This window comes from Microtus ochrogaster, chromosome X (genome assembly GCF_000317375.1).
Source record: "Microtus ochrogaster isolate Prairie Vole_2 chromosome X, MicOch1.0, whole genome shotgun sequence".
In the NCBI taxonomy this organism is placed as follows: Eukaryota; Metazoa; Chordata; class Mammalia; order Rodentia; family Cricetidae; genus Microtus; species Microtus ochrogaster.
The window spans coordinates 3,358,703-3,376,168 of record NC_022026.1 but is presented as its reverse complement, the minus strand read 5'-3'; the positions used below and the strand labels follow the sequence as shown (position 1 = coordinate 3,376,168).

At 37.1% G+C, this 17,466-nt stretch overlaps 1 protein-coding gene and 1 pseudogene across 1 annotated transcript; both read left to right on the top strand.

Moving 5' to 3' along the window:
* The first annotated feature begins 1,940 nt into the window (after positions 1 to 1,940).
* LOC101979778 lies at positions 1,941 to 4,653 on the top strand (annotated as a pseudogene).
* A 10,399-nt stretch (positions 4,654 to 15,052) lies between these two features.
* Positions 15,053 to 16,993, top strand: Prr32 (proline rich 32). Its single transcript, XM_005358418.2, has 2 exons — positions 15,053 to 15,236; positions 16,052 to 16,993. Exons 1-2 carry the CDS (start codon positions 15,217 to 15,219, stop codon positions 16,878 to 16,880), a joined length of 849 nt encoding a protein of 282 aa, XP_005358475.1. The 5' UTR covers positions 15,053 to 15,216; the 3' UTR covers positions 16,881 to 16,993.
* The last annotated feature ends 473 nt before the right edge of the window (positions 16,994 to 17,466 follow it).

The following is a 17,466-nucleotide window of genomic DNA, read 5'->3' as shown; positions in this document are numbered from 1 at the left end:
TTAAAATTATTATTGAAAAGACTTTATTAAGATTCTAGAAATTTTCTGCCTGCAATTTTATAAAAAGTCTATTGAATGATTACTATTTAGTAGACACTGTGCTTAGTATTTTACATACACTATTCAATTTATACACCAACACAAAAAATTAGCATTATTAATGAACTTCCCTAAAGGCAAATAACACATTCAAATTCACAGTGATATTTCCTGAATTTTAAGTCAAGTTCTCAAGCAAACCACCCTGCATTTAAAGTCACTATGGTACTTAGGGAATGGTGACTTTGAACTCTTGATTAGACTGTACTAATATGACTATCTCTGAGCCACTATTTAAAATATTTTGAAGGATATGTTTAATTTGAGCATATCTTTTTGAGAGTTTTTTTGACATAATTTCGCTATTTTATTAGGTTATTAGAGTGAAAAATATTGCTGTTATTTCTAATGAGTTTAGTTATTTGAGTATCTTCTTATTTTTTACTTGCTTTTACAAAAGGGGAAATTGTATTTAACATGACATTTTAAACATTGTATTTTATTTAAACTTACACATATAGCTCAAAATTAGTAAAACAGAATTTCATACTATTAAATGAAGGGTCCATTATTGACAAAATGTCAAGATCAGTAATAGAAAAGCTAAGTGGTTGTGCATTTTCACTATTTAATGTTAATACCTTTCTCCAGTAAGTTTACACATCTTTTTTCTTCCTGCAATGTTTTCTTTCTAAAGTTTTAGTTTTGTGTCTTAGCTGATTCCACACCTATAAGAGAAAAAAGATTGGTTAATGCTTATAAGAGAAGGGTCAGAACGAAACAGAAAACTTCACATTGAGATTTTTTTAAATTTTTACTTAATTTTTTTTTTCGTTTTTCGAGACAGGGTTTCTCTGTGGTTTTGGAGCCTGTCCTGGAACTAGCTCTTGTAGATCAGGCTGGTCTCGAACTCACAGAGATCCGCCTGCTTCTGCCTCCCGAGTGCTGGGATTAAAGGCATGCGCCACCACCGCCCGGTTTAATTTTTATATTTTATCAAAATAAACGATCAAATTCAACCCTTTCCTTCATTCCCTCCAATACTTTTAATAGGACCACAATGATACTCACTCTCAACTTCATGCTCTCTCCCTCTTTTCTGTTTCTCTTTCTCTATCAAACCAATTGGGTTCGTTTGTTGTTGACTCTATATGTATGGTTACAGGACCATCTACTGAAGCACAGTTAGCCTCTTAGTGACAAAAGATGACTGTCTCTCCTTCATCAGCCATCAGATGTCATAGTTCCTTAGCTAGGGGTAGGATTTCTGACTTGTTCTGTCATCTAGATATGGATTTTGTCTAGTTTGATCTTATGTAAGTTGTATATGGAAAACATGAAACATGTTTTCACTGTAATCTACTACTAATTAAAAGTGTTCTGCTAAAATAATAGTCTATGATTTTCCATGGTATTTTTTACTCTAATCATAATCTTTGGACAATTCTTTCTGATATGCTTAGCAATCTAGGAACTTGATGTTTTTATATTATCTTTTGGTGTTTGTATATTTTCTTTTGGTGTTTGTATATTTTCTTTAAATTTTAATTACTATTTCTGAGTGATAATAATTAAATAAATTGTGTACAGAACATGATTTCAGATAATTCTTCAAACTTGATCTATAGTGAATTATTCAATGTAATATTTTACAGATGTATGCCAGATGATTATTATTATGTTAATGTTCACATTAATATGCTGATGACATATGATTGTATATTTTTCTAATAACTTCTCTTTTATGCTTTAAGACTATAGAATCAGTTTTACTTTTACTGTAATTTATCGACTGTTATGATGGTATATTCCTGCATGTTGTCAGGTGACCACATACAGCTGAACTTGTAGCCAAACTATATTATATTCTCAGTAATCTTGAAATTAATTTTGTGGGCTAGAAACGTAGAGTGGCGGGAGCGGAGCTCGGGCTCCCGGTCTTCTCTGCCACCATGGCCACCGTGGACCTGGAGAAGTTGCGGATGTCGGGGGCTGGCAAGGCCATCGGAGTGCTGACCAGTGGTGGTGATGCGCAAGGTATTGCTGCTGTCAGGGCTGTGACTCGCATGGGCATATATGTGGGGGGCCAAAGTCTTCCTCATCTACGAGGGCTACGAGGGCCTTGTGGAAGGAGGTGAGAACATCAAGCCAGCCAACTGGCTCAGTGTTTCCAACATCATCCAGCTGGGTGGCACACCATTATTGGCAGTGCCTGTTGCAAGGCCTTCACCACGAGGGAAGGACACCTGGCAGCAGCCTACAATCTACTCCAACATGGCATCACCAACCTGTGTGTCATTGGTGGGGACCGCAGCCTCACGGGTGCCAACATCTTCCGCAATGAGTGGGGCAGCCTCCTGGAGGAGCTGGTGAAGGAAGGTAAGATCTCAGAGTCCACGGCTCAGAAGTATGCACACTTGAGCATCGCCGGGCTGGTGGGCTCCATCGATAATGACTTCTGCGGGACCGAGATGACCATCGGCACAGACTCAGCCCTGCACCACATTATGGAGATTATTGACGCCATTACCACCACTGCCCAGAGCCACCAGAGGACCTTTGTGTTGGAGGTGATGGGGCGTCACTGCGGATACCTGGCACTGGTGTCTGCTCTGGCCTCAGGGGCTGATTGGCTGTTCATCCCTGAAGCACCTCCTGAGGATGGCTGGGAGAATTTCATGTATGAGAGGCTGGGCGAGACGCGGAGCCGCGGATCGCGACTAAACATCATTATCATCGCAGCGACTAAACATCATTATCATCGCAGAGGGAGCCATCGACCGGCATGGAAAACCCATCACATCCAGCTACGTGAAGGATCTGGTGGTTCAGAGGCTGGGCTTTGACACCCGAGTGACCGTGCTGGGCCACGTGCAGCGGGGAGGGACACCCTCAGCCTTTGACAGAGTTCTGAGCAGCAAGATGGGCATGGAGGCTGTGATGGCCCTGCTGGAGGCCACACCCGACACACAGGCTTGTGTGGTCAGCCTCTCTGGGAACCAGTCTGTGCGGCTACCTCTCATGGAGTGTGTGCAAGTGACAAAGGAAGTACAAAAGGCCATGGATGAGAAGGGGTTCGACGAGGCCATCCAGCTCCGTGGCAGGAGCTTCGAGAACAACTGGAAAATTTACAAGCTCCTTGCTCACCAGAAGATCTCTAAGAAGTCCAATTTCTCCCTGGCCATCCTGAACGTGGGAGCGCCCGCTGCTGGTGTGAATGCAGCTGTGCGTTCAGCAGTGCGCACCGGCATCTCCGAGGGACACACGGTGTATGTCGTACATGATTGTTTCGAAGGCCTGGCCAAGGGTCAGGTGGAAGAAGTGAGCTGGCATGATGTGGCAGGCTGGCTGGGGCGCGGTGGCTCAGTGCTGGGGACCAAGAGGACGCTACCCAAGCTCCACCTGGAAGCCATTGTGGAGAACCTCCGCGCCTACAACATTCACGCCCTGCTGATTATTGGTGGCTTTGAGGCCTACGAGGGTGTGCTGCTGCTGGTGGAGGCACGGGGGCGCTATGAGGAGCTCTGCATCGTCATGTGTGTCATTCCGGCCACCATCAGCAACAATGTGCCTGGCACTGACTTCAGCTTGGGTTCAGACACAGCCGTCAACGCTGCCATGGAGAGTTGTGACCGCATCAAACAGTCAGCCTCGGGGACAAAGCGTCATGTGTTCATCGTGGAGACCATGGGGGGCTACTGCGGCTACCTAGCCACGGTGACAGGCATTGCCGTGGGTGCTGATGCTGCCTACGTCTTTGAGGACCCTTTCAACATTCATGACTTAAAGGCCAACGTGGAGCATATGACAGAGAAGCTGAAGACAGACATCCAGAGGGGCCTGGTGCTCCGGAACGAGAAATGCCACGAACACTACACCACGGAGTTCCTGTACAACCTGTACTCCTCGGAAGGCAGGGGCGTGTTTGACTGCAGGACTAACGTGCTGGGCCACCTGCGGCAGGGTGGTGCTCCAACCCCCTTAGACCAGAACTACGGAACCAAACTGGGGGTGAAGGCCATGCTGTGGATGTCAGAGAAGCTGCGGGATGTCTACCATAAAGGACGGGTATTCGCCAATGCTCCGGACTCGGCCTGTGTGATCGGCCTGTGGAAGAAGGTGGTGGCCTTCAGTCCGGTCACAGAGCTCAAGAAAGACACTGATTTTGAGCACCGCATGCCACGGGAGCAGTGGTGGCTGAATCTGCGGCTGATGCTGAAGATGCTGGCACACTACCGCATCAGCATGGCTGACTACGTGTCTGGGGAGCTGGAGCATGTCACACGCCGCACCTTGAGCATAGACAAAGGTTTCTGAGGCCACCATCACCACCCTTCTTGCTTTCCCGGACTCTCTCCCTTCCAGTGCCAGCCATGGATCGCAGCACTGAGGGGAGCTCACAAGGAACTCAAAGCCGACGGCTGGAGGATGGGGGTCTAGAGTGCTGCCCTGGGCCTTCGCTCCCCTAGCTGCCTCCAGGACAGAGCACCCTGGAGCCCTCACTTTCCAGCCCCGGCTGGGCAGACCCACTTTGCCTCTCCAGCACTGGTCAGCTGGCTGCCTCTCACGTTCTTTTTTATTTTACAAATAAAGTCACCTGACTAGAAAAAAAAGAAAGAAATTAATTTTGTACTGTAATAGATGTGTAACAAAAGTTTAGATGTATTAATTAACCTATGCTATGAAAGAAAAATGGTGAATGTTGTGTACCGTATCTAAGTTTACATTTAGAAGGCAGAGAAATCTAAAATATGGCCACTTTTAGCAAATAACAAAGTGTATGGCATGTTGAATACTAAGCACTTTGTACTGGCAGTTCCAAACCTTTTTCTTGCAAGTGATCCCAAGCACAAGGCTAAACAAATCTAATTAGGTTTTACTGTGTAAGGTTATTATTTGTTTAAATGTTGTAATCCTCTTATTAAATATTAGCTGAAATTTAATTTGGTATCAAGCAGTAAATATTGAAAAGCAGCCTGAGCTTTTATCAAATCTACCTTGGAATGCACTCCCTTTGATGAATTTCATATTTGCATAATTAAAACTTCTTTCCCCTGCTGTTTCCTCCAATTCAGTGAATGTTTTTTTTTGTTTTTTTGTTTGTTTTTGGAAACAGATTGGAAAAGCAGATAAATCAGAATGATTTTTTTTATATTATGGAAACCAAATGATTATGCAACATGATATACAGTAAACACATAGAAACAGTATTTGTTTTCAACTGAGTGGACAGAAAGCCTTGAGGAAATTTTCTTTCTTTCAGTGTCTTAACAATGCTGAATTAATCCAATTTTGTTAATGCAGAAAAAAATATTAACATCACAAAGATCAAATCAGATAAGTTTAGTAAAAATAATTCCTCTTTTCATTTACTATTGATATAATGAAAGTGTTTTCACTTTCATAATTCAAAGCAAATGGAAAATTCTTATTATTGAGTAGAGGAAGACATTGAGTTTTTCTTTGGAATATTTGGAAAATTTTGCAATAGTTTGATATAGCATTTCTCTTTAGAAGTTCAACTTCTGGATATTGTGTTATCTGATGCTACTTAGAAAGCACTTGAGTTTTAGCACATGGATCTCATTATTAAAAAAATTGAGCTGTTAACAACACATAATACAGTGTCCATAAATATACAAAAATGAGTAAGTCTAACCAAGTAGAAAATATAAAAACAAAGGTCTATGATGGTTTTCAGTTTATTTTATATTTTAACCTGGATATTGCCATAGCTCTGAGATATATTTTTTCTTACAGGGAATTTTTAAAATAATATTTTTGAGCTGTTGACCAGTGTTTCCCCATGGGAAGCCCAAAAGAACCCAGGATATTGCCAAGGATATTGGTTTCTCTTCCCAAACTTATGGTAAGTTCTTATTACTGAGTACTACACTTACTTTCAACATTGAACACAGAGAAGCCAAGCTGGCCTTTAACTAGAACTTTTATTTTTCTGGGCCAGGACCAGATATTCTGTCTACAACCGCGACTTGCCTACATGATAATGCTTTCTCAATAGTGGCACATTTTTTTTCTTTTATTATTATTATTATTATTACAAATTTTCACCTCCTCCCATTTCCCTCCCCCTTCTCCCATGCCCCTTCCCTCTCCAGTCCAAGGGGTGCACCCACCCACTGTAACAGTGGAGCTGATCTAATGGGAACTCACCAAGGCCAGCTGGACTGGGACTGATGGAGCATATGATCAAATCTGTACGTGGCTGACAATGAGTGCCACAAATTTTGTGGGAGTAACAAACCACTATCTGATTGGATTTTAGGCCCATTCAATGAGGTAGAATCCAAATCCAACACTTCTTATGTGTACCTAGGGAAAAAAACAAATACCAGTATTCTGCTAAAGGAATGGAGAAATGAAATGACTCCTAAGGATAATCTTTTATACTCATACATCAGTGTCTTGTTTAGTCATCAACAGGAAAGACTCCTACTGAAGTAGATGGGAACAAATATAGAGAAACACAACCAGATATTATGTAGGGAGTGAGATTAGAGATCTTAGAATACTCAGTCCTATACAGGATGTCTCCATCAAATTCCTCCCTCAGGGATGAGGGAACTTTGCAGGAGAGGAAGTGTAAAAAAAAGTCAGTGAGGTTGGAGGACATCACAAACACAAGGCCTTCTAGATGCAACAGAGACAATGGACATACAAATTCACAAAAATTATTGCACCATGTGCCGGTATTACACAGGTCTAAACTAGACAGAATCCCAGTGCTGAGTGGATAATAAGACATTCAACTCCTTCTGTAACCCAGTAGCTATCTCTGATTGATAACCATTCACAAAGAAAACACTAGTTTTCTAGTGGAGTCTCACTAGCTGTACAAACCACATTTAACAGCAGGCCCCATACCCAACAGTAGATGACCAACTCTAAACTAACTCAATGGTATTCTGGGAGATTTATTGTATCTTAGTATCTGTCTGGACATGTGTTTTATTTTATTGATCTTTTGCTTGGTTATTATGGTTTCTGATTCTGTGTTTTTTCTGTTTCTCTGTTTCTTATGATTTTTCTTTTTATCAAAAAATTATAGTGGTATTTATTTATTTATTGCCTGTTTGTTGTCTAAACAGCATGAGAAAGAAGGCATGGAGTTTGATGAGTGGGGAGGAGAGGAAGATCTGGAAGGACACGTGTGAGGGAACTATGTGATCAGAATGTATCCTATGAAAAATGCTTTCAATTTAAAAAGTTAAAAAATGTTTTCAGTTATTCTTGAAAAAATCTCCTACAATACTTTTGATCATGTTCACTCCACTTCTCTAACTCTTCCATTATCAGCTACTACTCCCATAAACACAAAATTCTGTTTTAGAATTATTGGGTGCTGTTCATGTTGACCAACTACTTGTGGACATGTGATCTCAATTAGAATGGGATGCATATATCAAATATCACTCCAGTGAAAAGAAGTGACTCACCCTCTCCCAGCAGTTATCAGTTACTAATAATGACTGGTTTAGGGGCAGAACTTCATGCCCATATGATTCTCTATGCTGGGATTATTTTCTCCCTTGAGTTTGTACAAGTTTTAGGTACACTGTCACATTTGCTGTGGAGTTACATGAGATTTTGTTCTGCTGTATATGTAAAATACTCTTTCCTCGGAGTTATCTACCATCTCTACCTCTTACAGTCTTTAGCCCTCTATTCCCAATAGATCCTTGAACCTTGACAAAAAAGGTTGTATAAAAACATCCCATTTAAGGTTAAATGCTCAAAGGGGTTTTTACTTTCTGCACATTGTCTACTTGTGAGTCTCAGTGTTAACTATCATCTTCTGCAAGAAGAAAGTTCCCTGTTAATATTTGAGACGTAGACAGACACAAGTATTATAATAAAAATCTAATGAAATTATCTCTCAGAATAAATTTAATAAAAAGTATTTTTATTATTTTTCATCCTTTTTATCTTTCAAAGTAGAGCTTTAGTTCTGCGTCGTGATGAAATCCTGTAATGAGATTACTTACCTCACACATCTATTATTTCAGGAATTTCTCAGGAAAATTAAGCCAACATTCAATAACCATGCATTTACTCAATGTTATTTGATTTTATCTTCTCTGAATTAAAATAAACTTGGAGTCCATTTTATGTCATTTTTGTTAGTTGTTATAGTATTGATGGTATAAAAAATTCATTCCTGTCAATCCTTTAATTTTCTAGAGAAAGGCTAAATAGCTATCTAAATAGTATATGTGTGTTATCAATATATTCTTGAGGTCTGGGTACAGTATTAATTTATATTTACTACTGTACTTGATAAAGACCAAAGCCACTTGAGGGGATCTGACTTTATTTTCTGCAGGTATTGAACTACATTAACATGGCAAAACCCATACTCCCAAAACATATATACATATAATTTAAATAAATGTATAAAATATTTAAAAATAAAATGATTTAAAGGAAGTCTTTATTTGGCCAAATGGTACAACATTAGATTCAGGGTGGAGAAGTTGATGGAAATTTCTCTTTGCTGCCTCACTGACTCAAGATAGCCTGCTTATATAACTATAAAGATGGATGTTTGGAACAATTACAACAATTTGTTTGAGTCACTTGTAGCATTTCCCATTAGCACCAGTTGTAAACATTGATCCCTGTGCTTTAAACCAATCATAGCCTGGGTCTACAGACACTAAAATTGTCATTTTGGGATCAGTCAAACATCAAAAATCTGTCTGGTAAGCTGCCAGGGGAATTACTTTCCCTCTGGCTTGAGACAAAATGGGTTTTGTGACATATAAAGTTAATAAAAAAATGTACTTTATAATACAGATTGTTTCTACACAGTTTAAGTTAGATATGTGCAATTCATATTAGATTATTTTTCTATTTACAGTTTTTATAAAGATACTCAATACAATGTACATGGGCTTCTGTGTTTTGCTTTTGTAGTAAGAAACAGAGTATTTAAGCTGTAGATAACTCTGGCTCATTGTCTCAGAAGTAGAACATGGAAATCTTCTAGAATGACAAGACTAATTTGCTACTAGGGAAAATTAATAAGATTTTGATATAATAAAGATCATTAGTAATTAGCACAATATCCCTCACTTCAATTTTTCTGATCTAACATATACAAGATGACCTACTGCCTCTATAAATGTTTGTAGTATTGCTTCATAAATTATGCAGCTGTTCAGTCTTTCTTACCAGAATAGAACCCTACAATTCTCTAGTGCTTTTCTAAGGTAAATCATTTAGTTTCTTGGCCCTAACAGTTTTTGATAATGAATTCTTCCCTTAAAATATGTCAATCTTTTTACATTTAGAAAATATAGTTGGAAAACCTGAGCCAATTAAAACATAAAAGCACAACTTTACTTACAAATAGATAACTATGGAAACGTGTTTATTCAGGTCTTTTAAATAAACATTTATGTCAGTAACATGGACAGACACAATAGTTCAGATATTGGTGTCTTTGTAAATGTTTTAATTTTGTGATTCATCAGCAGCTTTTGTCCACATTGAATTATAGTCAGTGGGTAAACATATCAAGCCTCCTCAACAAGTTATCTATTTGGCTACTTGAGAATAGTTTGGGATCTTGGGGTAGAAAAGCTTCTTTTTTTTCCAGGGAAAAGGAACAAATCATTGAGAAAAATTGATCTTCACTATCAGGAATCAAACTAATCTGCATTCCCCATCTTCAGAGTTTTCTCTGTAATCATCGTAGAAACTTACACGATTCCTACTGTGTAACATGAGGCTCTAAAGCCTAATTAACTGTTTAGTCAACTAAAAAATGCAGATCTTTATTCAATTATGGCTATGATATAACCACAACAGTTGAAGAGTTGTATACAGCAGTAATTAAAAAGTTAAAAGCAGTCTACAACATGTTGATTAAGGAAATGGATAATGAAAGTATCTCTGGATAAAATCTGTGACGATGGACAATGGTACAGCTCTTCTTGTCCAAGAACTATCACACACAGTAATATTGTTCTAACTTGGGTGAGGTAGTTTACAGTTTCCAAATCAATTTCAAGTAACTATGGTGTTTACCTTTCTCAATAACACTGAAACAGATTAGAGAGATATTATACAAGTAAACACATACTTCCACATAAATGGAAAATTTATATTTAAGCATTTACTATGTAATGGTGTCCTTTTACCTATAGCTTATTAGTTGATATCCTTTTTTTCCTAATATTACTATATAGATAAGGCAAATATGATTCACAGACATTTACATGTGTGTCTCTGTTTACATGGTTGGTAACTGATAAAACTCAGAAAGAAATCTAAATCTTAGCTCTTACAAGTCCATAGGCAAATATCTAAACACAGGTGACTCATTTTTAGTGAACTGTTTAAATTTATTTTTGAATTTTGATGTCCTCAGTATTAGCAAGAATAATTTAGTCTAAAGAGTTTGATTTTTAAATCAAATGCTCATGGAATTAAATATAGCTTTACATTCTTTGCTTACCAATTAATTCTAATATGTCACTGAAATTTAACTCTATATCATTATCAAAACCTGTCTATATGATACAAATACAAATTTAAGCCCTTGAGTGGTTTTCTTAAACTTTAATGATTTTTACTACTAACTGGAGAGTTTTTATTTTTATTATTTTATTTAATATTATTTATATTCATTCTTTGAGATGTTCATATGATACATTTTTAGCATTGGTTTTATTTTATGTATTACTCTGTGTTCATCATAATTTATAAAGTATACAAATATGAATATAGAAAATAATACTTTTACTTCAAATTTTTTTACCTTATCTGCATGTATATTCTTCAAAGTTACCATTAATAAATCAACAGATATGTAATGTCCATTAATTCAACCTAACATGCACATACATGGACACAACTTGTTCTTTCCTGTTACTATAATCTTTGTATCTGAATGACTCAACCATGAAGATACACGTAATATTCCCAATATGATTCCTCAAGTCCACAGATATGGAGTTCAAAAATAATTCAGAATTTAGTCTTTGATTTATAAGTTTTTATTTTATGTGTGTGGATATAATACCTGACATGTATATTAGTGCAGTATATACCTTTAGATGCATAGGTATGATACAATAAAATACATAAGCAAACACACATCCATGTACTCTATCAGAAATATAATCAAAAGAAATCATAGTTGAGTGGATAAAGTATGTATGTCCTTTGATGTTTATTAGAGTGACTTTAAATATTGTCTATCATTTATTTTCTATGGTATCATAAAATTCTTACTTTGTGTTTACAATTTTGTTTTTCACATCTATAAAGTGGGTAAGTGGGTGTGTTGGTAGTAAATTTCTTAAAGTTCTTATAGGATAAACAGATGGATTCTTGATATAGACATAAACAGACATAGATTATTATAAAAGGTAGATAGTTTAAAATATATTTCTTGGTCAAGGCATGTGAGAGCAGCCTTTTAATCCCAGAACTCAGGAGGCAGAGGCAGGTGGATTTCTGTGGGACTGAGGCCAACTTTGTCTACACAGCAAACTCTAGGACAAGGAAAATCACTCTAGGACAAGGAAGATCACATAATGGAGAGACTTTGTCTTGTGTCTTTTCACTAATACATTCTTGTTTAAACATACACACATATGAAAAATAAGTAGATAAATCTGAAACAAAACACAAAACTGATCCAGATTGAAGAAGACATTGAAAATTGCTTCCGCCTATAGTGTTAGTGAGAGCCTTACTCTCACCTGTTCATTCCTATCTCTCATTTCACCAAGTTACTGGAACAGCTGGGACAGAATTATGACCATGGTTACACAGCACTATTACACAGAAGAGAAATACTGTACAGTCTATTCTGGGTTAATGTCATGCTTTCATGACTCCAATGCTTTAATTACTGAATTAAATAGTCATATGCCCCTAAAAATAGCTTGTCTAGTTTCTAGAAGTACCTTTTAGACATCCTAAACTTAGAAAACTTTCTACAGGCATGGGTACGTTTGAGATTAGTTAATGGTTAGATTTTCTAACAACTACTTCCCAGGAAATAAATTGCCAATCTTCTCATCACCTTCTTATTAGCCTTTCTGAAACAGAGAGATTGACCCTCCTGTCTCCAGCTCCTGAAATATTTTCTGCAGGAGAAGAGATAAGGCACATTTTAAATATTATTTTTCTAGCACTTACATAGTTGCAAAGTTTCTTTAACAAAACACACACACACACACACACACAAGACAAGAGTTCGGGAGAAAAATAACATTTTCATGGTCCCATAATTGTGGCTCAAAAGCAAACATATACATATATTTTTTCCACTTAGGATTTCAATGGAGTTCTCAAAATCTTTGAGAGCTAAGAGTAACATCTGGAGCTGTGACAATAGAAGGAGGGCATGGGTAATGAAAGGCCTTTAGAGCATAGTTGCTTTCACAGTGATGCTGGCTTTGGCAAAATATCAATTTTTATTATTCATTTGTACCTTCTCTGAAGAGTCATCCAAATAAATAATAGAAAAAGCATAAATGTTATGAGTTATTATTCCAAGCTCAGTGGATAGATTATATAGCTTGACAGCTTTATTTCTTTTTTCATTTTCTGAAATATAGACTGTAGGTGATTCTAGTTTTTATATTTATTTTTAATATTTTAATTGATATTTTAATTTTCAATTAAATTCATTTTTTAAAATTGAATTCTTTAAAATATTACATAAGATGCAAGATTTTTACTGAATGTGTGATTGACATTTATCTCTAGATGGTCCAAGCATATATTTGTATTTTTTGTATCAAATAGAAACTTTAGTTCATATTAAAAATCTGAAATGCAAAATTTTAAATGTATCATAACTCCTTAATTTACATTTGTTTTGTTCATGGGCAATATTTTACACATTTAATCACACACAAACACACACACACACACACAATATTGAGTCACACCAAAGCCTCTAATGTCATATGTACGGTGAGGTAACAATTTCAGCCCACAATTATAGAGCTGAAGAATTAATTTTTATTTTTGCTTTATACCATGTAATTAATGTTATTATATTTTTATTACCACCCTTGAATTAATTCATACATATTATTTATTTATAAATGCAGTTTTCCCTAGGGAAATTCAAAATGCACTGGAATATATGGATTATATGTTATTCATTTTATTATCCACATATAACACATTATTATGGAGTAAATATGCATTTCAATGCACATACAAACACATTCTAAGGTATAATATTAGTAGTTACTTATGTATTTAAAATACCTAATGGACTTTTACAATTTTGAGATGTCATAGGCTTTGTCACTTTTCTCAGTCAGTTGATTTTATGCTAAACTTATTTTTTCATGAAATCCAATTAATATGACATATTATTGAACAGGCATTAAATGGTTTCCAGAGTCTTTAGTATCTATTGAGATGAAACAATGGGATCTCACATCCATAAAGCATATACATATATATATGTATATATATATACATGACTTACCAAGAAATAGTAAGCATTAAGAGTTATACTTTCCTTTGCATGATAAGTGATAAATTAAATTTAAATTTTTATCACAATTACAATGCTAATAAGAAGTTTTCTTTTACACGAAGAAAAGGAGCAATTTGAAGCTAGTATAAACTGAAACTATGGACCAAAAAGATTTCTTAATATTAAACCATGCTTGGCAACTGAACAGATTCCTCTGGGAAATGTGTTGGGAACATGTCACTTTCATTTTTCAATGGTATAAAAGCATTCAATAGTATTTATAGAAAGAGACAAGGCACCCTGTCAGGAACATGTGGATTGAGAGACCCAAAAGGTCATTTCCATGATGAGTTATGCTGCTTCCCAGCAGTGGCCAGTCCTTTGTACTGGTATTGTATACTTATTTTATTTTCCCTCTTATCTCCTTCATACACACAAACCATATATATATATATATCAGAGCACATGATGTTTGGATGTCTTTTATCTTTCCTTAAGAAAAAATGAGGCATATGTAAGTTAAGAAATATAGCAGGAAATACTGATTTCATGATAAAAAAAAACCCACAATTTTCAGGGTCTAGCTGCACAGAGGGAAGTTTAGGTACAGCTGAAGAAGTGGTCTGTTTATGGCATTAACAATCTTTGTAATCTTACAGCCTCTGTATTTTTGTAGAAATAAACTGTAGAAAATTGCCAGAAAATACAAGCTAGGAAAGTTTGTTTTGTGAAAGTCGGTGAGGCAGATATTTAGGCTAGAGACACAAAAACAACACCTGTAAAAGAGTAGCAAAGCAAGATGTTATCGAATATTCAGAAAACAATGATTCTCCTTATGGCATTTATCCCATCTCCATACTTTAATACTTCTATATCTCCATTACAGGAAAGACAGTCATACAGACACATATGTGCAATCACCCTCAAATATACAGCTAATAAGATAAAAGACATTATGAAGAAAAGAAGTATAAATTAGACAAAATCAAAAGACACAATAACTCTCATGGGGGATTTTCATATTGTCATTTTTGCTTCATTGTTATTGACAATTTGATTCACTAACCTTTATTTCTTCTAATATTAGTATGATTCCCCAAGCATAGTGCTCAAATTGAATATTGAGCATTGAGCATAATGCAAAGTAATAATAATTAACAAATAAAATATGTGTTTACACATGGACGAGGATACTTAACAACTCTCTTCTAGAGAGAATGTTCAGAAATAGTTTTGGACAAAAGATAATGCCTCACCAAACAAACAAAACCAAAAAATGTAAAATAAAATTAAAACAATAAGAATTTTCAAAGAAGGAAAATGGATTGTGCCTCCATAACTTTTAAATCTGCTTGAAATAGTTTGTCTTTCCAAATGTTCTGCAGCACTCTTGATTAAGGAAATGTCTTTCGAGTCCAACTGTTACTGTGCCAAAGGCAGTTCCACATTTAGCTTCAAAGGAGTATACAGATTTATCCCTTCCCCCTCTCTGTTGTCCGCCTCCTTTGCCTAGCAACTGATGACTTCATTAGTAGAACTCGGGGTTTAAAATAAAGCAGTTGGTTCCTGCCTTCATTCCAGTTGCCTGCCTCTCTCAGGCAGAAGAAAGAATCAGTTCTCCAGAGCAGTCGGCTAGTGTGGGTGTTCAGCTGGTTTGCTCCACCACCTCATGAAGGTGGTCTTGATCTCATTTCCACATGGCTTGTACTGAGAATGGGTAAGTATGAAACTGAGTATAACTCAGTTTAAATTTGAAAACAAAAGTTTATTTGAATGTTATCACTGTATTACTAGGGCAGGGACAAGAGGGTTGAACGTGGTATTGGTGGGGATTACAGGCAAAAGTAAGAATGTAATTGTACACACGAGTACTGATTTTAAAAGCATAAAACATTAATGATTTTAAAGGTATGTTTGAAATAAAAGTTACAAAGCTCTAAGCGTAGATCTAAGTCATGAGGAAATTATTACTCTAACGGATTCTGATACAGGTTAAAGGAGAAGAAAGTTTTAAGAAAATTTGGTTTGAATATGCAGTGCATAAAGGAAAAAAAAACAGAATGTTTAAAGAGAATGACTAAACTTTCTATGACTTCTGTGAAAGAGAGCAGTGCCGTGTCCCTGCCCCCACTCTCCAGAGACTTCTCTTCTCATAACATTTCTGCCAGAGTCAGAATTCTGGGCTTTTGGGTTAAAAGATCTTACAAAAACTTGAAAGAGCTGCGGTTTTATGTCAACTAGGAAGCCGTCTAGGCCATATAGGCACTTTTTTAAAAATTACCTTTGACTAATAAAGAATTAAAAGGCGCACAGGGCAGCAATTATTGGATACCATGTAATCAGGTACTAACGGGACTTCTGGGGATGTGGTGGGTGATAGTAGGCTAAGAAAGTATTTGTTTGACTTCATGGAGTAAAAAAGCCTGTATCCCTTTATTCCCTGTATGTTCCAGGAATTTAATCACGCGCTTGAAATATTTACTGGGAAAAGCATTTCCATTTTATTTAAATTTTCATTTCTGGTTTTGTAAGGCTTGAAGGGCATAGCTGTTCATCCATAATCGTACCTGTGGACAAAAATGGAAGCAGGGAGACTCGTCACAATGTGCCGCTCCGGTGTCTGAATTACATACTGAAGGATGATGAAGATGACGCAGAGATCTGGGGCCACCCTCCTGTCTCCCTGAGACCCCCGTTCACAGTGGCGAGAGAAGGAGTCCACATTCCTGAAAATCCAAGAGCTCGGAGACACCCTTTTACACTAACACCTGCTATTGAGGAAGAGTCCCTAGCAACAGCAGAAGTAAACAGCTCAGAGGGCCTGGAGAGTCAGAGCAAGAAGGGACATGATTCTATTAATATGTCCCAGGAAGTCTCTGGAAGCCCGATGACACTGATGATCGGAGACCCAAGAGATGGTAGTGGGGTTCTTGAGAGAAATGGCAATAGCTCAAAGCAATATATGCCTGTGCCTAGATTTCAAGAGTTCTTTCCACCAAGGGGCCCACAGACACGGGGTCCTCCATATGTTCCCACCCTTAGATCAGGGATAATGATGGAAGTGACTCCAGGAAATGGTAGAAGGTCATACAAGGGCAACCTGGCTCATGTCTCTTTCCCACTGGGAAGCCCAAGGCACCCTATAGATAACTGGCAGCAGAGACCTCTCCATTTGTCAACCGGAGTTCCAGGCTTACCTTGCTCTACTGCTCATTGCTTCATGCCACCTCAACCTCCAGCATTCAGTCCATTTCCTGTGATGCCTACTCCTTTTGCTTCTCCCCTAGGATTTGGTCCTCCTCTGCCTTATTTTTTTCATTATAACACTCGAGCAATGCACCCTCCTCCATATTTAAACTAGAGTGTTTGCAAGGAGTAAATGGGAAAGAAAGGGGTTGGAAAAAGAGCTTGAAAGCTACTAATATTTTCATCATATATGAAATTCCCTACTCTCTTACACTTGGTTTAGCACTAACGTGCCTTATGTGTTCAAAGATTTAATAAAGATTGAAAAATTTTAAATGTTGTGTCTGTTTTAAGGTTCAAACCACAGATTTTGGTTTCTATATTTAAGAAAATTAGTGCAGATATGTAACAGTGTTTCCTACATAGCTCACTTGAATCATTACCACTGTTTGCTACTGACTGGACCTTCAATATGAATGTTGAAAAGACCAACTGGGACCTTGTTAGGCCAGTTCTAGATCTGGTAATTTCTACATGCCTAAAAATAGGATGACTGATAAAATTAAGGCGAGTGCTTTAAGATGTGTTACAGAGGCAGGCTGGAATCCGTGGAATCAGGAAACATGCACAAACAGTGTGCAACATGTCCAATTTAAATCCATCCTACACTCTGCCTGCACAGAGAAAAAAAAACTAGTCAAGTAAAAGAAAAATCAGGCTAAACAAGAATGCAATCAGAAAAGTGAGAATGGGGAAGCCCT

Coding starts and splice junctions, on each gene's coding strand:
- Prr32 (XM_005358418.2), top strand. CDS start 15,217: ATGGCTTGTACTGAGAATGG. Junction 15,237..16,051: donor ATGGCTTGTACTGAGAATGG/GTAAGTATGAAA, acceptor TGGTTTTGTAAG/GCTTGAAGGGCATAGCTGTT.